Source organism: Notothenia rossii (genome assembly GCF_949606895.1).
Source record: "Notothenia rossii genome assembly, chromosome: 4".
In the NCBI taxonomy this organism is placed as follows: domain Eukaryota; kingdom Metazoa; phylum Chordata; class Actinopteri; order Perciformes; family Nototheniidae; genus Notothenia; species Notothenia rossii.
This window is the reverse complement of record NC_136902.1, coordinates 67,337,806-67,361,160: the sequence shown is the minus strand read 5'-3', so window position 1 is coordinate 67,361,160 and position 23,355 is coordinate 67,337,806. Positions and strand designations below refer to the sequence as shown.

General features: G+C 43.9%; 1 protein-coding gene across 1 annotated transcript in view; it reads right to left on the bottom strand.

The window, feature by feature from the left end:
- Positions 1 to 23,355, bottom strand: part of LOC307034884 (leucine-rich repeat-containing protein 75A-like) — a gene marked incomplete at its 3' end in the record, with an annotated part of 44,415 nt that overhangs the window by 1,588 nt on the left and 19,472 nt on the right. The window contains exon 3 of the mRNA XM_079673810.1: positions 6 to 94. Within this exon, the coding sequence (XP_079529936.1) occupies positions 6 to 94 (89 nt within the window). The remainder of the gene's footprint in view (positions 1 to 5; positions 95 to 23,355) is intronic.

Below are 23,355 nucleotides of genomic sequence, written 5' to 3'. Positions count from 1 at the left end.
TGAGCAGACCATGTCTCCTCCACTGAGAGTGGGGGCTGAGATGGTAGGTCAGCTGACGACAAACCTTCTCCATCGCCCCGAGAGAGTCGCCCTCCTGTGGAAATGCAGAGACACAGAGTATCAGCACAGTTACAATCAATCAATCAATCAATCAATCAGGAATAACGCCAGAGTAGAGTGTATCACACACAATCGGCTTGTGGGATGTGTTCTGAAAAGCTATTGGTCTAAATGCAGGCTAATCACAGAGCACAGTCCATAATGACACACATATTATTATAATATGTGAGCCTGGGAGTGGTATTTTCTGTTTACCCCACATGCACTCCCACACTGAAATATTCATAACAAGGTGAATAATACCAATTGTATTTTTTGTTTTGTGCAGGAATAAAAGCTAGAACGTAGGATTGGAACGGAATTATTCTTGCGCATCAAAATGTATATACCGTGTTTAATCCCTGGGTACACTTCAAAAATCAAAGTGCTGTTAATATGTGAAGATTATCCTGCTGAACAAAAATATGTTAAGTATCACAGAGCTTATTTCTGCAATAAACCAAACTTTTGTCGAGGCAGCCCTTGCAATGCTAACTTCCTGGTCGGCCAACACAAATACATCAACACTGCACCACTCTATTCTGACAGCTAATGAGTCATCTGTCAATAGTTCAGAACATAGGAAATGAAAAAGAATCAAATACCTTTTGCATACGCGATTTTTTGAACAGGGTTTTACGCGTATTTTGAACAAGGTTTTGACGCTGTCAGTGAAACAGTAAACAGAGAAAGTGGGAAAGGGAGGGTAATTTGTCAGGTTGGACAGGAGACCATGACAGAATTAGAAGGAGCAGTGAGGTGTTTACAGCAGCAACAGGAGAAAAGCCACAAGGATGTGAGGACCAATGGAGCAAAGAATTAGCAAACACACCTTCTGTCAACAGGTGTTTTTTTTATTTGACAGGACCCACCCACCCACCCACACACACACACACACACACAACACACACACACACACACACACACACACACACACACACACACACACACACACACACACACACACACACACACACCACACACACACACACACACACACACACACACACACACACACACACACACACACACACACACACCACACACACACACACACACACACACACACACACACACACACACACACACACACACACACACAGTGAAGCTGGGGAATTCAACGCTACATGCTGCGCTGATTGAATGCATCCGTAATCACTCCCTATTTACTGCCTAGTATGCTACATGTTATTGACTTTGTGTTATTGTCTGTTGTGCACGACTTTCCCGCAATTAAATTAGCACCCCTTAGCTTGATCCTCAGCTGACTGGACATGTAAGTGTTGTGATGTAAGATAATAATTAATTTTAAGCATCCCACATCCAAATATACAACTAAATGTGTGGATGGGAAAGTATTTTTTTAAATATAGTTTTAAAATAATTTTAAAGGGGCCCCTATTATGCTTTTTGAGATTTTCCCTTTCCCGTAGTCAGTGGGTTATATGTGTGTGGGCATGAAAAAGGTCTAAAAAGGCTAAACTCCCAACGTTTTCACTCCCACACTCTCCCCCCCCTTACTGAAGCGCCTCCATTGTACTCCTTTTTTTACTTCTGTAACATAGCAACATCAATACACTCGAGCTCCTATTGGCTAGCGCTCAAACACATTGTACGAGATGGACTAAGGGGCGGGACATCTCTAAGTGGTGGACCATGGAGCCGGCCAGGCTAACCAATCAGAGCAGACTGGGCTCTGGTTTCAGACAGAGGGGTGAAAAGAGGTGCTGCAGCACAGGCAGTATGAGAAAAATAAAGAGGTTTTAGAACATTAAAGCATGGAAACATGTCACAGTAGAGGCACACAATACAAATATGAACCTGAGCATAATAGGCCCATTTTGAGTCATTTTAACGTTCACAAGATACAAGGTACTGACGCACTGTTTCATCTTAACCCGTCTGCCTACATGTCACAAGAACCCTCGACAGTACCATAACAGAGATGTGTGTGTTTGTATATGTGTGTGTGTGCGTGCGTGTGTGTGCGCGTGCGTGCGTGTGTGGCTATATTGAAATGGATTTATTCAGGTGGTGAGTCAGGTTTCCAGGTCCCCAGTCTGAAACAGATGGTGAACGGAAGACGTGACATCAACAAAGTCATTCAGCTCCCTAAACTGTGAGGCATCACATTGTTGTTCACCCCAGAGTGTGTGTGTGTGTGTGTGTGTGTGTGTGTGTTGTGTGTGTGTGTGTGTGTGGATTTTTTGCTTGGTATAAATACTAGCAGGGTAGACATTTGATAGTAAAACAGAAAAAACAATCTTCAAGCTGATAGCTTTTGTGAAAGTGGATAAATTGATACCCGGAGGGCAAGAAATAAAAAACTTTATTTGACTTCCTCCGCTGCCAGATGAATTTCTTTTTTTTCAAATGAAATGCAGCGATAATGGTTTGTAAGTGAAACTGTGAGATGCTCCTGTTAAAGTGTCTGTGTGGTCAGTTGAGTTGAGGGACACATTGCATATATTGTGTAAATTTGCAGTTTTACATTCATAGTGAACTTGTTTCCATCATTTGTCATAGTCTCACTTATTTGTCCAGTGCTATACATATCTATGATAAAGTATAGATATGTTGTTATTGCATATATCATTCTTATTTGTAGTACCTAATTCATCTTTTTATTTTCTTCCTTAAATCTCAACTCAAAACTTGTACATTTGAATAACGTTAACATTTTTCTAATTAAAATGTTATATTTGTCATGCCCTTTTATCTAAAGTGTTTTTAATTAAAACATTTTGTCTATCTTCGCTTTTGCTGTAACTATGTACATTTCCCCTCTGTGGGATGATTAAAGGTATTAAAAAATTCCTTGTTCACGTGTAAGCTGCTTGTTTCTAATGTGATGTAGGGCTGGGCGATATATCGAGTCTACGATACATCGTGGATTGCACTACATGCGATGTCGTAAATGACCACATCGTGAACATCGAGTATTATGTTGTCAAATCAATTTCCCGCCGCGGCCAAAATGAGCTTTCCTTTCTCCCTCATAGACACAGTGACACACGCAGGCACACACGCAGGCCCCGTCTAATTTGCTCGGAAGCACTATTTAGACACCCCGGGCCAGCATAACGTAGGGGAGACGCGGTACAGTTCAAACACGGGTTCGTTGCAACACCCTCAATATCTCCAATCATAAACAAGCTAGAGTGATGACACTCACTCTGTACATGCGCAGTTAGATGGTATGATCGCCGAAAAAAAAAGGAGCCACGTTTGAATATCTCACGTAAGTTATCAGCAAAAGTGTGTTTCTGAGGTCAAATATTAACTAAAATGAAATGATGTATTTTTTGGATACTGTCTTGAGTTCAAAATGTCTAGGAATCCAAACTAGTATTATTAGAATCACTGTTTTGTAAGCTACAAATATAGCTAGCTAAATATGGGTCAAGCCAGCAATCAGGAAGGTTCACAGGGGGTGAAGCAAGACTGGTGGTTCTGGGATGGTTGTAACGGGACGGTTGTAACATGGCACATTTACAATGATGGCTCATTTGCTTGAATGATCAATTGTTCATTCAAGCATTGATTGGTGTGCATTGTCCCTGTAAAAATAAACAGAATTAAATACTGTACAGTAGGCATAAAGTGTGTGTGTGTGTTTACAGTATGCCAAGTATCAGACAGAGGAAGACCGACAGGGGAGTGCCACTTGCTCTGCTGCAGGTGGCCTCAGGTGAAGTTCAGGAGGGCAAATCATTCAGGGAAGTGGCAAAGTCCCTGGATATATGCCATGTCACCCTGTACCGGTTCCATAAGAAGAGGCTGAGGTTGGAGAGTCAGGGATCACACACACCCCCAAGAGTAGGCTACTGGACTCCAAAGAAGGTGTTCTCAACAGAGCAGGAGATGCTATTGAGAGACTACCTGATGGAGGCAGCTGATCTATATTATGGTCTCAGCTCAAAGGAGGTAGGTCATAATTAAGGTAGAATAGGCTATCTATAGGCTACTGAACAAAAGAAAAGTAAGTGATCAAATATATTGAGGCCTATAGTGAACAGACAAGTGAAATATTTTCCAATGTATATTCATTTTAGGTGCGGAAGTTTGCCTATGAATTGGCAAAGAACTACAACTGCAACTTCCCTCAAACCTGGGCAGAGAAAGACATGGCCGGAGCTGACTGGCTCACAACGTTTTTGAAGCCGCACCCTACCCTCTCCATACGCAGACCTCAGGCTACCAGTCTCTCACGGGCTACAAGCTTCAACCGAACAAATGTGAAAAAGTTTTTTGGTAACCTGTCTGCAGTCCTGACGAAGCATGAGTTTGTCACACAGGAAATTTGGAATATGGACGAAACCGGAGTCACAACTGTCCAAAACCCTGGGAAGATTGTTGCCAGAAAAGGGACGAAACAAGTCGGCAGTGTGACATCTGCAGAGCGGGGCACTCTCGTCACACTTGCATGTGCTGTAAATGCATTGGGGAATTCCATCCCCCCAATGATGATATTCCCCCGGAAGAAGTTTCATCTCTTCTTCACCAGCAACGGCCCTCCTGGCTGTATTGGCACAGCAAATGGGTCTGGGTGGATGCAAGAGGAAGACTTTTTGGTCTTCCTCAAGCACTTCCAGAGCCATACCAAGAGCTCACAGGAGTCAAAGGTGCTGCTGATTCTGGACAATCACTCCTCCCACCTTTCTGTGGAGGGGATTAATTTTTGCAGGAGCCATGGGATCATCCTCCTCTCTTTTCCTCCCCACTGTTCTCACAAACTACAGCCCTTAGATCGCACTGTATATGGGCCACTGAAGAGGCACATCAACAGCCGCTGTGACAATTGGATGAAGACTCATCCAGGAACCACAATGACCATTTACGATCTGCCGGGCATTGTGAAAAGTGCCCTTCCTCTGGCTGCAACACCATCAAATACATAAAATACAAATACTTTTACACCTGCCACAACTGTGAATCTGATTAATTCTGGTGTTCTGTTTTAAGTTCTGTTCAAGTTCTGTTCATTGTTCATTGTTTGTTGGAGGATGTGTGAAATCCCATTAAAATCGTGTTGCCTTAGAATTTGACAGCTTTCTCTATTTTTTGTCATATAGTGTGAAAAAGGGTAACCATTATTAAGATGTTACAACTGTGCCTGCATGGGTTACAACTGTCCCTGTACACAAGGACAGTTGTAACAGTTGAGTTTTTAAAAAAAAATACATTTTCCAACCTGTACTTATTCCATAAAAACATCTTAAAGACATTGTTTCAGTAGCTGACATATTGATAATGCATAATATAGCACATGGCTATCCAATTGTAAATGTTTTTTTACTTATTGGGGAAAAGCCCCAAAAGTGTTGCAACTATCCCTGGTCTCCCCTACTTTCCACTTGCCCGCTCGGGCCACTAAAAATATTGCTTAAAAAAAAAAAAAATGTCCTGTGGTATAGGTATTTTGACAAGCAATGTTGTTAAATTGTTTCGTTTATTAACGCTACAACATAGCGTTTCGTGAGGCGGTTGTCGTTGTTGGGTGAAAAGCAAACAGCTGTTTGCTGCGGAGCCAGCGCGAGCAGGCTCCCGTGAGCGCCGGGCAAAAAACTATCTTCAAATGAAAGAAAGTCACCGGAGGAGTTAAAGGAGAGTGACAGGTAGCATGAGATGAAGAGGGAGAGAATGTTTCAGCCAGTTTGATCGATGGAGTTGTTTTCTAGTGGTGCAGTGAAGCGTCCTAAAACCCTTTATAATCTATCAATTAGATTTATGATTAGAAAATTATAAAAGTAGGGTAGACATGTGGATATTATCCGGCTGAACAAAATGTGCATTTATCTAACAGGTTTGTTTTCCACAGACCTTATTTCCAACTATTTTCCAAAACCCTGTGGAGAAATCCCATTTCTTTTTTGTCGAGGGAACCAGCTGCTTACTTCCTGGTTTTAGGACGCGTCACTGCACCTCTCAATATGATGCCAATATAAACAAGGTCTTCTGTCGGCTCTGTACATCAATGCCGACCTATGCTGACAAGTAAGTGAAGAATAGAAAATATAAAAGGTATTGGCTATAGGGAAATGTCCCAGCAGTTTAGGAGAATGAAGGTTCTAATCTAATCTAATCTAATACATAGCCATTACATGTCTAACTCCTGATAATGACAGGAAGACAGAAAGCGCATTATACTAATAATAATAATACTACTCATAATAATAGCAGACATTTTTGAACAATGACCACAATATCATTATTTTAATAAACCAAATATGAACAATTGAGGAAAATGAGGAAGAACTGATGATTCAAATGTTGTAGTACAAGTAGTAATGTAGTTAGTGCATAAATTACTATTGCAACAAATGTGTTAATTTTCTTCATTATTAGTCGATTTTTTTAATGCAGACATATGTTGCAGGGACTACTAGAATCATCATACTGGCGTGACTGTAAACATCAAGGGGTTAAATAAAAAAAATGTATTTGTTTTAGAGGACATTTCAGAATATTGCGATATATATCGTATATCACGATATAGTCAGTAAATATCGCGATAACATTTAGAGACCATATCGCCCAGCCCTAATGTGATGTCATCTTTTGTAGTGCCATAATAAATGTTTGCCATTGGTACCCATTGGAACTGACTATTTTTAATTATCGGGAGCAATACTATCATTTTTAAATCAATAAAATCATAAAATCTATATTGTGAGTCAAGTCGTAGGTTATCTGGGTTTTAGACGTGTTATAAGCTAGATAATGTGCAGCGAGGTGGTAATTAAAAAGAAATCACTGACATCCTGAACCTGGTCACCCAGTCAGCATGCCGCTGTGTCCTTGGGCAAGACACCCCAAATTGCTCCAGTGGGTATTGTCCACAGTATTAATGTATTACACGTCTCATTTATGTAATATAATGTAATCTAAAGCGCTTTGAGCACTTGGAAAAGCACTAGAATAAATGCCATTAATTATTATTATTAATGACAGTCTCAGTGCACATTATCCCTTACATATTTCATCATATTAGAATTAATACTTTATTGTACATTTGGATACATTTTAAGGCTCAAAATCTAACCAATCACTGCCATTTGTACAAAGTTTGAGTTTTCAGACAAACCTTTTAGACCCACATCACTGTGGTGCTTCTTTGTAGTCTTAGTTGAGGCGTATTGATGTTGTGCTTTGTACCGACACTCTGGGTAATGTACAGTAATGAGAGGTCTCGCCATGTCAATGAAGCTTCTAGAATTGAATGGTGTTGAAGGGAAGGACAGAGCCGGGTCGATGAGCAGCATCTGCAGCCCCCCCTCAGCACCTTGTGGCTTCACTGTGGCCTTTTCTACATTTCACTGCATCATGCCCTCCCTCGCACTCATCCCCTTCCTTTCCACTCTTCTTCTCCTTAGTTCTTTTTAGCCCCGGTTGTGCTGCCTCCCTCCCTCTCTCCCTTCCCCCCTCCTCCTCTTGTTACATTATTGATACAGAACGCATCTATGAACCTTTCCAACCTCCAGAGAACAGATGACCTCTCCTCTGTCTCCATCCCTCTATCTTATTTGTCCGTCTGCTTCATTTTTATTCATTCCCCTCAGGCCAGACTGATGATGAATTATTTTGCACAGTACAAATGTAACCATTATTTCAGTCCTATTTTTCACTGCATGCCCTCCCTGCTCTGGTGAATTACTCCAAAATTGTTCCATTCTGCAGATTAATTGTTTGGATGATTCAATCTGTAAACTCTCGTATTATTGGTGCAGAGGAAGAACTGACTCTGAATCATGGCTGGATCTCAGATCTCACTTATTTACTTCAATTCCACATTTATTTATTTTATCATGCTTATTTTTGTGTTCCTAAAAGCTGTACACAATTTTTTTGTAATCCATGCCAGTTCTAATGTTATATTTTCTACATCTCTCTCGTCTTGACTTCACATATACCTTATAATTGAATGGTAGTTTAGCTGTTTAAAAAGGAAACATGGTTGAATATAGATATTGTAAAGTGAACAGATTGGGAATCACTGTATGTTGTAGGAACTGTAGACATAGGGTTTGTTTGAGTGGGCAGATATCTGCTAGTGGCAAATGTTGCTTGACTGTGTTACACAGTATTGAGAGAATTATAGAACTGGGGTGGGATCTGAGATATTACCTGTGTCTACAAATCACTGTAAACAGCCAGAGTTTGGAATTAGGAAGCCTTGTGAACAAAGAATGCACTTTTATTGTCTTTTTATCTTATCAGTATTTTACCCTTTTAGGCAGATACTGTATAAGTGCAGTGAAGTTGATTAAGATTAAGATGTACTTTATTATTCCCATAGGGGAAATATAGTTATTCATTCTGGTGTTTTTTACATTACACAGATAGGCAAAAATACCCCCAGCATTAACGTTAGCATTAGCGGAGAGCATCAGAGCGAAGGGGCTTGGTAGAAAAAGTGATTTCAGTGCCTTGCTCAAGTACATCTTGAATCACTATAATTGAATACATCAAGAATCACTGATTTTTGGGCTCTGACTAACATCGCTTTGCTCCTTTAGTTTTAAGCCGGGGAACTATAACAATCAAAATATTGCATATTGGGACGTAAGTAAACCTTAAAAATGTATTCTAAAACAGCTCTAACAGTGAGTGATGTAATCACGTATCCTTGGTTCTGGTTAAAAGCTGAGTTCTACAGCCTGGAGGCGATCAACAGAGTCTAGGTTCAGGAAAGTAAAAGATGAGACAGACTAGGTGTGAAATGGGAAAAATAAAAAGAGGACAAAGAAAGAGAAAGTAACCGAGAAAAAATTAAAGCAGCTGCAGTGACAAAGCAGCAACTTTTCAGCTGCTGTAAGTGTAGATTCACAAGCATCCCTTCTAAGTGCAGTCAAACTGCAATGCAAAGAGTTTTCACACTATGGAGGCTGCTGTGTGCCTGAGGAGAAAAGTGTGTGAGTATGGGAGAGAAGTGAAAGGGAGAAACGAAGTGAGAGCATGCCTGCTTATATACTGTGGGGCAAACAAGTAGTTAGTCAGCCACCAATTGTGCAAGTTCTCCCACTTAAAAAGATGAGAGAGGCCTGTAATTTTCATCCTAGGTATACCTCAACTATGAGAGAGAAAATGAGAAAAAAATCCAGAAAATCACATTGTCTGATTTTTAAAGAATTTATTTGCAAATTATGGTGGAAAATAAGTATTTGGTCAATAACAAAAGTTCATCTCAATACTTTGTTATATACTCTTTGTTGGCAATGACAGAGGTCAAACGTTCTCATTCGTAACACTCCGTTCGATGTCTCACTATGGGATGCGCCTCATCGCGGAGCAAACAGAAGCATCAATCTCATTACGCCAATCCTGATTGGCTGGTGATCTTGACGTCAGCGTCAGGGAATCTACCCCCCTATAAGTAGCTTGCGCATCATTCAAACACCTCTTCTCGCTTCAGAGCACATCTCTATTGGTAGCCGGGCTAGCTCACACAGTCCACAGACGGAACCAAGCTATCCAAGCTAACTTCGGTCGACGGGCACTCGCCGGCTACTTTTATATATACTTCTGCAAGAAGACTGTTAATACTAACACACCAGTTAGTGTTGCAATCTACCTCGCCGTTTATTTCTTCGGAATTAAAGGTAAGGTTTTGATTTTTCAAGCTGGTAACACACCTGTTACTAGCTTGCCTTTCCTCACTACCGACACCAAGGTAGCGGGGACGGTTTTTTCTTTTTCTCTCTCACACCAGAGGTGGGGAAGATAAAAAGGGTATTAACACACCAGTTAATATTCTTTGAGAATAAAATTCTACACCGTCGATTTTTTCTCCGGATTAACGACAGGTGGGGAAGGATTTTTTCTCAGCAACGTACCTGTTACGAGCGGGTCCTCTCCACGCCTTCACCACGGCGAACGAGATGGACGCTTCTCTCCCTCACACCAGAGGAGTCAGGGACTCGGAGGCTCGGCTCTGCGGCTGCGGGTTGAAGATATCAGGCACAGACTCACACCAGGTCTGCTCGTCCTGCCTCGGGCTGGAACACGCCCAGGAGGCTATCGACAACCCCGGCTCGTGCGGGCATTGTGCCCGCTTCACCATCAAGAGCCTCCGCCGACGGCTAGCACGCCAAGCTAGCTTGTCGGGACAGGACCCCCTCATGTCCGCTGTTTCGCCGGCCGGCGATCAAGACATGGGGGCGTCCGCCGCGGTGATTGAGCCCCGCGCTGTGTCAGGCTGGGGCTCAATAACAGCGGCAGCTGCTGAACCGGAGCCCCGCGCCGTGTCAGGCTGGGACCCGGTGGCGGCAACAGCCGCGAGAGCGGAGCCCCGCGCTGTGTCAAGCTGGGGCTCCCAACTGGACCTCACCATGGTCTCGCCCGCGGATGATGTCCTGGAGTTGGACTACATGGAGGACGAAGAGGATACCTCTGAGTTCCTCCTGTCCGACTCGGATGAGCAAGACGATAATGTCTTCGTGTCATCAGCTCAGGCTGCAAAGCCGGGAGCGATGGCTGCTCTCCCGGGTGATAGCGCACCAGCTTCGACCTGTCTGAGCATGGACCTGCAGGCCGTGTGTCAACGTGCCGCGTCCAGGCTGGACATCCCATGGCCTGAAATGGCCAAGGAGACCTCCAGGTCTCGCTACGAGGGGAAGACTTTGCCCCACGCAGCGAGGACAAAGAGGCAGCTCCTTCCAGTCTTCCCGGAGATGCTGGATGAGGTGTCGGTCTCGTGGAGAGACCGCCCCTTCAGTAATAAGGCCCCAATCCAGGGTGCCTCCTCCCTGGACTGTGACGGTATGGAGAGGCTCGGCCTGCTCCGCATGCCGCCCATGGAACCGCTGGTGGCAGCCCACCTCCAACCGAGGCTGGCTCTGACACCAAGCAGGAACCCCACGCTACCGGTGAAGGCAGACCGGTTCCAGTCAGCGATGACGGAGCGGGCCTATAAAGCCGCAGCGTTGTCCGCCAGGGCACTCAATGTCTCCTCACTGCTGACCGCTTACCAGGCGGAGCTCTGCGAGGACCTATCGAGCAAACCTGGGCCGGCCGTATGGGACGAGATCGCAGCGATCACGGACATTTGCCTCCGTGTGCAGCGCTGTGCAGTCCAGGCCACGGGCAAAGTCATGGGCATAATGGTGGTACAGGAGAGAGCCAGGTGGCTCAACCTGACCAACCTCCCAGACCGGGAAAAGGAGGATGTTCTTGACATGCCTATCGTTCCCGAGGGTATTTTCGGCTCCGCTTTAGTCTCGATGCAGCGGAGATGTGAGTCGAAAAAGAAGGAAGACGAGGCCCTGCACCTCTGTCTCCCCCGAAGGGTCCAGCCGCTACCTGCGACGGTCTCGCGGCAGTCCTTCGCCCAAGTTGCCTCACGTTCTGCCCGGTTCAAGGTACCGAGACAGCAGAGGCCACAGCCCGCCCCGAGTCCCAGGCCCAGGCAGGAGACGAGGACGAGCTGGCCGAGGAAATCTCCGGTTTCGGCAGCTGCTGTTCAGGCACAGCCGACTCAGATTTTCGGTCACCAGTCGAGGAAAAAGAAGCAGGCGGCCTGACAGCCTCCTCTCCTCTCCTCGGTGACAGAGCTGGAAGTTCCCTGTTCCCCAGCTCCAGATGTGTTTTCGGGGTGCCACCAGGCCTCCATCTTCCCGCCGCCTCGAGTGATGCCGCAACGCCATCCTCAAGTTCGCGCCAGAAGGGAAACAGACTTAATACCAGAGACAGCGAGTTCTGCTATCTGACTAAGTCACAAAAACACATGTCACAATTGTTGTTGTTTTCAAATAAACCATTTTTCACTGTCGCATCCAGGCTTCAAGCCGAGGGCGCAGAAAAAAAAATGAAAAGAAAGACAATAAACAGTCTGTCGCCTGTCCCTCTTTTGAGAGCAGCTACGGCCTCTCTCAAAAGGCGGATAATAGACGGGTCTGTGAAGGCACCACCGCCATGCGCATGCGCAGTGACGACTGGGGTTATAGAGCCGCTACCGTCACGCGCATGCGCAGTGCCGGCTGGGGTTGTGAAGGCACCACCGTCACGCGCATGCGCAGTCTCGGTGGGGATTGTCGAAATGGGATACCATCGTGTTCAGACACTAGAGGGCCCCATAACACAACAAATAGAGACTCAGAGGGTAAGAGACGTGACATCTCCGCTGGCTCTAAGGAGCAAACAGTGGGAGATGCTCACAGCGTCTGCTTGGGTTTTCAAGACAGTAACACAGGGCTACAGACAAAAATTCGCTGTCACCCCCCCCTCGCTTCTCGGGCGTTCTGTATTCACAAGCCCGAGGAGAGTCAGCCCATATTCTGGAGAGAGAGATTCTCTCACTTCTAGAAAAGAAGGCTATATCTATAATACCCGCCGAGCAGAGTCAGAGCGGCTTTTATTCCAAGTATTTCCTCTTTCCCAAACAGGGAGGGAACGGAATTCGGCCAATACTAGATTTGAGGGCTCTGAAAAAATATCTAAAAAGATACAAATTCAGAATGCTCACTCACACATCTCTGCTGCGTCTCGTGCGACAAAACGACTGGTTTACATCAGTCGACCTGAAAGATGCGTATTTCCACATCCCAGTATATTACCCACACAGGAAATATCTGAGGTTCGCATTTCAGGGGGTCTGTTACGAATACAGAGTACTTCCCTTCGGTCTGTCTCTCAGTCCAAGAGTGTTTGTACGATGTACGGAAGCCGCGATAGCCCCGTTAAGACAACAGGGTATTTGCCTGGCAACCTACCTAGACGACTGGCTGCTTCTCGCACAGTCAGAACAGGAGGCTATTACGCAGACAAATGTCCTCGTAAAGCACCTGCTCAACCTGGGTTTCATAATAAACACAGAAAAGAGCATGTTGTGCCCGGCACAGACTGTACTCTTCCTGGGTTTACACCTGAACTCGGTGCCTTTTACAGCCCGCCTGTCAGCGGAAAGAGTGAAAGCTTTCAGAGCTTGCCTCGCTCATTTCCAGCTGCGCAAACATGTTCTTTTCAGATCATACCTGCGGTTACTGGGGCTCATGGCGTCAGCCATCCTGGTCGTATGACTGGGACGGTTACACATGAGGGAGTTTCAGCGCTGGGTAGCCGCTCTAAAACTAAACCCTGCGCGTCATGGAGCGCGGAGAGTGATGGTTACTGTGAAATGCGTAATGGCACTGCGCCACTGGCTGCACCCGACTTTTCTGGTACGGGGCGTGCCTATGGGTGCTGTCCTTTCACGGAAGGTGGTCACCACAGACGCATGTCTGACAGGCTGGGGAGTTATTTACGAAGGTCGTCCGGTGAGGGGTCTCTGGAGCAGAGACCTCCAGCGGTCGCACATAAATTACCTGGAGCTTTTAGCGGTGTTCCTCACCCTAAAACGCTTTCTGCCTTTTCTCAGAGGACACCATGTCCTCGTGAGGACGGACAATACGACCACAATATCGTATATAAACCGACAAGGGGATTACACATGCTGGCACGCAAACTGATCTTGTGGAGCTGCGGCCATCTCCTCTCTCTGAGAGCGACGCACGTGCCAGGGGTATTGAACCTCGGGGCAGACTTACTGTCCAGAGGTGTACCACTATATGCAGACTGGACTCTACATCCAATGGTTGTGAGCCAGCTGTGGGTGCGTTACGGCCGAGCCGCGGTAGATCTGTTCGCATCAAAAGAAAATGCTCACTGTCAGCTTTTCTTTTCAATGCGCGATCAAAATGCACCATTAGGCGTGGACGCGCTCGCGCACATTTGGCCTCCGGTCCTCCTGTACGCGTTTCCACCCCTGGCGCTGATACCCCCAACTCTGGCCAGAGTGAGGGAACGGCGACACACAATGATCCTGATAGCTCCGCACTGGCCTGCAATGTACTGGCTGGCGGAGATATATCAGCTGCTGTGCGGTCAGCCGTGGCAGCTCCCCCTACGCAGAGACATACTGTCTCAGGCGGGGGGGACGATCTTTCACCCACACCCGGAGCGCATGGCCCTATGGGCCTGGCCCGTGAGTGGTATAATCTGAATGCAGTGGGTCTCCCGCAGAAGGTGATAAACACTATTCAGAGTGCGAGAGCTTCCTCCACTAGGTGTCTTTATGACTGTAAGTGGATGGTGTTTGAGGACTGGTGCCTTCAAAAAGGGCACACCTCTTTTCAATGCCCTGTGGGAGTGATTTTATCATTTCTACAGGACCTAATTGATAAACACAGAGCTTTCTCCACGATCAAAGTCTAACTGGCTGCTATTGCTGCATGCCATGTGGGTTTTGAGGGTAAGACGGCCGGCCAACATCCTCTGGTCTGCCGTTTTATGAAGGGAGCTCGCAGGCTCCTTCCTGTTTCCAGGTCACTGGTGCCCTTGACAGTGGTTTTAGATGGGCTCACTCGAGCCCCATTTGAACCCCTGGAAGAAGCTGACATGAAGCACCTGTCACTCAAGACAGTGCTGTTACTGGCCCTGGCATCCGCTAAGCGAGTCAGTGACATTCATGCGCTATTTGTACATCCTTCATGCACTCAGTTCGCCCGAGGGTTAACGAGAGTGTTGTTGAAGCCCAACCCTGCCTTTATACCTAAGGTGGTTGGTTCATGTACCCCCATTGACATTGAGGCATTTCCTCCGCCGCTGTGTCCCTCCGGGGAACAGCAGCCGAATTTGCTATGTCCAGTCCGTGCTTTACGCACTTATATGGACAGATCAAAAGAGTTTCGTCATAATGACCAACTCTTTGTGTCCTGGGCTAACCCTCAGAAGGGCAAGCCTGTTACTAAGCAACGGCTCTCTCACTGGATTGTGGAGGCAATTGTTTTGGCTTACACGAGTCAGGGTCTGCAGGCACCTTCGGGTTTGCGTGCTCATTCGACTCGTGGTCTGGCTACATCATGGGCTTTGTTTAGGGGTGTTTCCATCCAAGACATTTGTGCAGCAGCGAGCTGGTCCTCGCCGCTCACTTTTGTCCGCTTTTACAGATTAGACGTCTCTGCTCCCAGTGTTGCCCATGCAGTGCTGGGCCCCCTGCTGAGTTAGAGCTCTAACTGTTAAATTCTGGTTGGGTTTGGTGATTTTCGAGATAAGCTCGTCTGGCAATACGGGAGCTACAATATCACATAGTGAGACATTGAACGGAGTGTTACGAATGAGAACTATAGGTTACTTACGTAACCCCAGTTCTCAGAGTAACATGAAGTGAGATGTCTCACCAGACGGCCCTCCTTGCTATGGTGAAGCGAGAAGAGGTGCTTATTTTGAATGATGCATGCGGCGTAGCGCAAGCTACTTATAGGGGGTAGATTCCCTGACGCTGACGTCAAGATCACCAGCCAATCAGGATTGGCGTAATGAGATTGATGCTTCTGTTTGCTCCGCGATGAGGCGCATCCCATCGTGAGACATCTCACTTCATGTTACTCTGAGAACTGGGGTTACGTAAGTAACCTATAGTTTTCTGTAAGTCTTCACAAGGTTTTCACACACTGTTGCTGGTATTTTGGCCCCTTCCTCCATGCAGATCTCCTCTAGAGCAGTGATGTTTTGGGGCTGTCGCTGGGCAACACGGACTTTCAACTCCCTCCAAAGATTTTCTATGGGGTTGAGATCTGGAGACTGGCTAGGCAACTCCAGGACCTTGAAATGCTTCTTACGAAGCCACTCCTTCGTTGCCCGGGCGGTGTGTTTGGGATCATTGTCATGCTGAAAGACCCAGCCACGTTTCATCTTCAATGCCCTTGCTGATGGAAGGAGGTTGTCACTCAAAATCTCACGATACATGGCCCCATTCATTCTTTCCTTTACACGGATCAGTCGTCCTGGTCCCTTTGCAGAAAAACCGCCCCAAAGATGTTTCCACCCCCATGTTTCACAGTAGGTATGGTGTTCTTTGGATGCAACTAGGCATTCTTTCTCCTCCAAACACGTCTAGTTGATTTTTACCAAAAAGTTCTATTTTGGTTTCATCTGACCATATGACATTCTCCCAATCCTCTTCTGTATCATCTAAATGCTCTCTAGCAAACTTCAGACGGGCCTGGACATGTACTGGCTTAAACAGGGGGACACGTCTGGCACTGCAGGATTTGAGTCCTTGGCGGCGTAGTGTGTTACTGATGGTAGCCTTTGTTACTTTGGTCCCAGCTCTCTGCAGGTCATTGACTAGGTCCCCCCGTGTGGTTCTGGGATTTTTGCTCACCGTTTTTGTGATCATTTTGACCCCACGGGGTGAGATCTTGCGTGGAGCCCCATATCGAGGGAGATTATCAGTGGTCTTGTATGTCTTCCATTTTCTAATAATTGCTCCCACAGTTGATTTCTTCACACCAAGCTGCTTACCTATTGCAGATTCAGTCTTCCCAGCCTGGTGCAGGTCTACAATGTTGTTTCTGGTGTCCTTTGACAGCTCTTTGGTCTTGGCCATAGTGGAGTTTGGAGTGTGACTGTTTGAGGTTGTGGACAGGTGTCTTTTATACTGATAATGAGTTCAAACAGGTGCCATTAATACAGTTAACGAGTGGAGGACAGAGAAGGCTCTTAAAGAAGAAGTTAAAGGTCTGTGAGAGCCAGAAATCTTGTTTGTTTGAAAGTGACCAAATACTTATTTTACCGAGGAATTTACAAATTAATTGCATGTGATTTCCAGGCTTTTTTTTTCTCATTTTGTCTCTCATAGTTGAGGTATACCTAGGATGAAAATTATCTTTTTAAGTGGGAGAACTTGCACAATTGGTGGCTGACTGAATACTCTTTTGCCCCACTGTACACATGTACGTGTGTGTGTTTTAATGAACGTGTGTATTTTCCAGTGTCAGTGTGGTTTTTTGTAAAAGGGTAACTTGCTTGAGAAAAGGTCTGTGAGCATTTTAGATCAACAGAGTGAGGATTAGTGAGTTATCAGGAAGTGTTGCTTTAAAATGTACATTCATGAGCAGAGCGAAGAGCTCAGATTGCTCTCCCTGCAGCTGTATCTGCAATCTGCTAATGCACATTCTCTCTGTTGCAGCTGCACATTACTTTAAACCACATACAGGCTTTTATGGGAAGCAGCTACAGGAGATGTTTCATCGAGCCTGTGTGTGAAATCACCCCCTATTGACTCCTGTTGTAGACTATTGACCGGATTACTAAATGTGGGATTTCAGATTTCTGTGATAGGCTAAGGGGCGGGACACCTCTAAACATTTGAACAATGGCAACAGAGCCGGCCAGCTAACCAATCAGAGCAGACTGGGCTCTGGTTTCAGACAGAGGGTGAAAAGAGGTGTGCAGCACAGGCAGTATGAGAAAAATAAAGAGCTTTGTGAACATTAAAGCATGTGAAGATGCCGTGCCAACCAACAAATCCCCAACGTATCACCAAGGTAAAGATACAAGAGGTAAAGATAAGAAAATCTTTTTTTACAAGACTAAATCGAACACTTGATTCTGATTGGTCAATTTGGACATTCCAGAGGTTGTTCATTTTCACTAACAGACCGATGTTAAGGAGGGTCAAGGGACTATTTGCAGTCATATCAATCCGCAGAAAGAAGGCCGGTCAATTAAAGGTCAGCTGTGGATGAGACAAATATATACGTTTTCTCCATGAGGATCTCAATGCGATCAGTGTTCAATTACCACCTCTAAGCATATTATCCCTTACATATTCTATAACAGTAATATTAAACATGTCAATGGGAATTCATTCCCCTAACGCAGGGGTCTGCAACCTTTTTGACCAAAAGAGCCATTTTGCTCCTTTTTCCAAAACATTTTTTTGTCTGGAGCCGCAAAACCTATTTCAAAGCTTGATAGCTAATAAAGTTGTATTTATTGTTATATCAGACAAAAACTTTTTTTTTGTTGCATTTATTAGGCTATTTATTACATTATATAAAACTGTTAACCTCTAATAAGAAACAAATAACTCCTATAAGGAGAATTAGAAATAATACACAGGCCTACTTTAAAATAAATTAAACACAGCACTTGAGGAGTCATCTGCACATTTGAAGGAAAAAAAAATATTAAAATGGGCCCACTTTGAAATAAATAAAACATATTGCTGCACCCTAAAAAGAGTTAAAGGTAGGGTAGGTAAGAATGGAGAAACCAGCTCGAGTGCGCTAGAATTTGAAAATACACAACCGGAACAAATATGCCTCTTCCTTCAGACTTTCTTACAGAGTCCCTCCTCCAACACACACGAACGCGCACATGACCAATGAGGGCACGAGATAAGTTTGTGCACAGATAGAAGGCTGACAGGCAGGTAGGCCATCCAATCATTTTAGCCCGGCCGGCTAAAATTATTGGTTGTGCTTTTTACAGCGCTACGGCTTCCACAGATTAATTTGTTTATGTATTTATTGTCAAAGCATTTAATATATTCATTGCTATCGGGACGTTAAGAGCATTCCATGGAATATAACAAAAAGGGTTTTCTGAAATAAATTACATACCCCATTGAATTATGACTGAAGATCGTCAGCTGTCTTCCTCTCCCGTGTTGTTCCTCGACACGAAAAGGCTGCAGCACCTTTGACAACTTCTCTCTACATATCAAACATACCGGTAAACCAGCATCGTTTGCTGTGAAAGCATATAACTCTGTCCACACAGAATTAAATCCTGTGTTGCTCCGGTACTTTTCTTTGATTTATCCATAGTTTGCTCATCGAGCCGGGGGTCAGGTCATTCGCCTCCAAGAAAAGGCGCTCGCGCGGGACCGTAGCAGGATGTGACGCATATTTTAGTTGACCTAATTAAAACCGTTTTGTTTTTTATTTATGTGTCACAGTATCACCTCAAAATACAAGATACGAAACATTTTCAACCATGCAACAAAATATAAATAGTCCTACAAATACTTGTATTTTATTTCCTTCTTATTTTTGTCTAAACTCAAGGGAGCCAGAGCAGAGGGCTTAAAGGGCCGCATGCGGCCCGAGGGCCGCGGGTTGCCGACCCCTGCCCTAACGCAACATAGTGCATTATCGGAGAGCCAGTATATGCACTTCCTAATATTGATTTTAATAAAGCAAAAGTGTTGTACTTGATTTATGAATGGATATGATAATATTAATCATAAAATAAATTAATATTTGAATAACTCTTTCTGGATAGACTGTAATCTAATTACACGCGTTTGCATTAATATATTTCTATTATTATCCATTCACTGGAGCGTGTTTTATGCGTGTTTTAGCAACTTCACTAATATCACTGTGTACTGCAGATTGAAATGAGCTATTAGCTCAAATCTGGCATAAAACATAACTTCTCTATGTTGAGATTATTCTATTTGTATACATTGTCCTTATTTAAATAAATACTTAATGTACTTTAGATACAAAGATTATATTTTAGATATTTAAATGAAGAATATTTTCTGCCGTCTGTAGTATATAATGACTGTTTTCAGTGGGTGAATTGGAATTTCATTTTGTTTCTTACATATCCCTAAATTATAGGATATTAATGCACTAAAACAACAACAATAATCTATTATTCTTGACTAAACAGGTGTTTAGTTCCTTTGTGTATAACAGAAATGTTATGCAGTCTGTAGCTAGTAATTGGCAATGCTCATGTTTGCTTATCTACTCATTTGCGCTTTAACAATGTGCAGATTGTAACAGCATGACTGATTGCTCCCCATATTTTTTTTCTAAATGTTTAGTGTTTACTCTTTTTGTGTGCTTCTTGAGTATTTTTGTGAATTATAAATAATTATAATGCTTGATGTACTTGTCCTCTTTCTCTTTTCAGATTGTTTGTTTTTCTAATTAAGCTGGGGGCAGGTTGGTCGAATAAGCCTGTGACATATTGACCTTACATATTTTCTTTCATTATACATCCTAAATGGAAAAAGCCTCACCATATCTACAACCAGAGCTGAATAAATAGCACAGTGGCAGGTGGAAGTAAAGCAAACCAGGCAGAAAATGGCCAGCATGTCATGTGTCATGGAATGTCATATTGGGGAAAACAACGTCCCTAAAAACATGTTCCCTCTGCACAGCAGCCGTTATCAGCTACCTGGAGTCAGAGCAGCTTGTGTGTGTTGGGAATACTCTTGATGGAAATGTCCTCTCTGGAGAAAGGTTGTTAACCAATGTGTCTGTGTGGCTTCGCAGTCTTTGGGGCTGCACTAATGAAAAGGATGTAGGGATGTTAAATCAAGTCATTTTAATCCACTATTTAAGTCAGTAATAACGAAGAGTGTGTATCTTTCGAAGAAAGGGGCATTAGGAATAATGCACTTTTGATTTTGGGGATACGGCAGTAAGAAAAATGGCTTTAGGGAACACTTTTGCAACTTTAAGTGTTTGAGTCGGACTTCCAAACAATGGACAGATCCCGTTGTTAAACAAAATTAACATTTTAAGCGAAAAACAGTCGCAGTTTTTTCCAATGCAACCGTCTTTTTTTGTTACACAAATGTACATGAACACAGCACAAACAGTGACATTTTTCCTTTGCATTTGACCCATCCTAGTCTGGAGCTAAAGAGTGGTGCAGTAAGGAATCCTAAAACCCGGATATTAGTTAAAAAAAATTCTCTAAGTCAATAGTTTTTGTGGTTAAAAACATGAAATTAGGTCTGAGGTAAACACAAGCTTACGAGATGTTGACATTGTGTTCTACGAGACAAAACACATCAGTAAATACTCCATTCGTGAATCGCTAAAGCTTCTATAAGTCATACAAATGGCAGTTGCTAAGAAGTGACTAAAATAAACTGCTGAACATCATCACGCTGCCATAAGTTACCTTTAGCATAGTGGTGGTGATGCGCAGCCATGCGACCGTGATGTAATTTGTTTATAGCTGGTGTTAATATGTGGAGATTACCCTGCTGAACAAAACATGTTAAGTATCATAAAGGTGTTTTTCACAGAGCTTATTTTCTGCAATATACAGAAATCCAATGGGGAAACCTGATTGTTTTTTGTTGCAAACTCTAAGCCTACAAAAATACATCATCACTGCGTCACTATATTGTATGCTGGGGAGCAGTGGGGGGTTGTGGTGCCTTGCTTAAGGTCACAGCAGCAATGCCCAGGAGGTGAACTGGGACCAGCACCAATCAACAATCTTTACTTTAATAATTAAGTCCGGCTTTAACATTTGAGACCTATTATTAAAGTATCTGAAAATATTATTCAAGAGGTTGTAACATTGTTATTTAAACTAAAATAATTTGTTTTCACACCACAATATTTGTAGAAGTGAAGCTAAATATTATATACACCACAAGGATTCTCCCAATTGTTGATGAAAGCCCATGAAAAGAGAAGCCCATAATGTCTTTGGTGGCACGTTCAGGAAAGTAAATGAGAAGAGTGAACGGAAGGAGCAAAACGAAATAAATAACACCTCTCTTTGTCTCCTCCTGCTCTTCCTCTCTCTGCACACACAACAACACCCCCTTTGGTGTTTGTTTCATCACTGCTCTGCTCTTCTCAGCCTCTCTATGTGCACCTCTCAGGAACCATACACCAAACCCTTATCCTCCAGTTCCTCTGAAGCTCCAGCATGTGTGAAGATTCTCTCGCAGGATGTGCCTTGTTCACTGATAACGAGCATTTTTCCGCTCCCAAGGTGCATCTTGCCACACAATAAAAATGCGTATATTCATAACATATTCGCTAATGGAATAACAAAATAAAAGATCCTTTTTTATGTTTACGTCAACAATGGCTGAAGACATGTTTTCCCTAGTGAAACTTCTAGTCTCACCCTCACCTGATCATTAAAATATAGATTACTTTCTGGAAGCTAAAAAATGTGATATCATAAATTCTCTTTAGCTAAATGTCCTTGTTTGTTTTTAAGTAAGTCTGGAGGAAGATTAACATTAATTGGTATGTTACATTAGCCCTGCACTAATGTTACCCTATTAAGTATTAACTGTAAACTAGAGAATGCAATTCCTGAAGAAATTACTAGTGGGAATGCTTTATGCAGAAAAGCTGACGCTAAACTGCTATGCTGAAATGTAATGTGTAAGAAGAAAGTGAAGAATTTAGATTTAAATTATACATGAACACTGGGGGCTTGAATGTGTGATGAGAGAAGAAAAGAAAGTGAAAAGGCTTGGAAAAGCAGCAGAATATTTGAACTGCAAACTTCTGAACTAACTTGATGGCGAATGATCTGTTGCCATGGCAACGGCATTTGATGACACCCCATAATACGATTAGATGTGTTGATGGCTGCATCGTTACCAAACCTGTGAAGTTTTGGGGCGTTTGGAGAATTTTCACTGAAGTTATGAGAAAACCGTGTTTCATGGCGAGCATTGTGTTGCCATGGCAACGGCATTTGCAGAAATCTCAAAACTGTCCTGTAGATGTCTTCACGGCTGGACTGTTAGCGCACATGTGAAGTTTGAGCACTTTTTGAACATTTTAATAGGAGTTATACATTACATTAGGAGGTTACATTACTCTCTGAGCCTCATCCCAATACCCCTCCTCGACTCCTCCTTTCCCTCACTCGCTTCCCTTCCTTGCGTCTTAGCTCCGCCTCCGTAAGATGCGAGCGAGAGACACGAGGAGGTGACGCGAGGACAGAGGAGTCCTCAGGTATTAATTGGGATGTCCTCGTTCACTCAAACGTCACTTTTAAACATCGTCTGTTAATGATGACGTGCACAGCTGTATCCCCTCTCATCGGGCTTAACTTAATAACCCCTTAGAACCGGCCCATTTCTGGTTAAATATTTATTTAAATGAATGAATCTTTCTCTTGTTAGTCAAGGAATTCAATGTATGATGGTTGGTCCTGCTTTTGTGTTCCATTTTGTTGTCAAATGTAGCCTACATTTAATAAAACTATAATTATAGTAATGTGAAAGCCTTTTAGAAATGAATTGCACATAATAATTCCCACGGAGCTGTGAGCACTTATACATTTATGTGACGCTTTTCTCTTCTTCCAGTTGTCGGTTTTCCTCTGTTGAAATCGACCAGCTGTGAAGGTGGGGGCGGGGCTTGAGTAGTGAAAACACTTCCGCCGTAGTCTGCTGGCGTGTATTCTCCTCTCTCTTCCCGCACCCCTCCTCCCTCAATCCTCCTCCGTGTGCATTTCAGCTATTGGGACGTCCCTTCAAAATGGCGTGTCTTGATCGATTTCCGGGTCAAGTCCGGAGGAGGGGAAGAGAGGAGTCGAGGAGGGGTATTGGATGAGGCTTCTCTCTTCTCTCTCTCTTCTCTCTCTCCAGCATATGATGATGACACCCCATAATTGACGTAGAGCTGTTGAGGGCAGGACCATTAACCTTTATCTGAAGTCTGCTGCTCTGAGCATGTCAGTTGGAGTGAT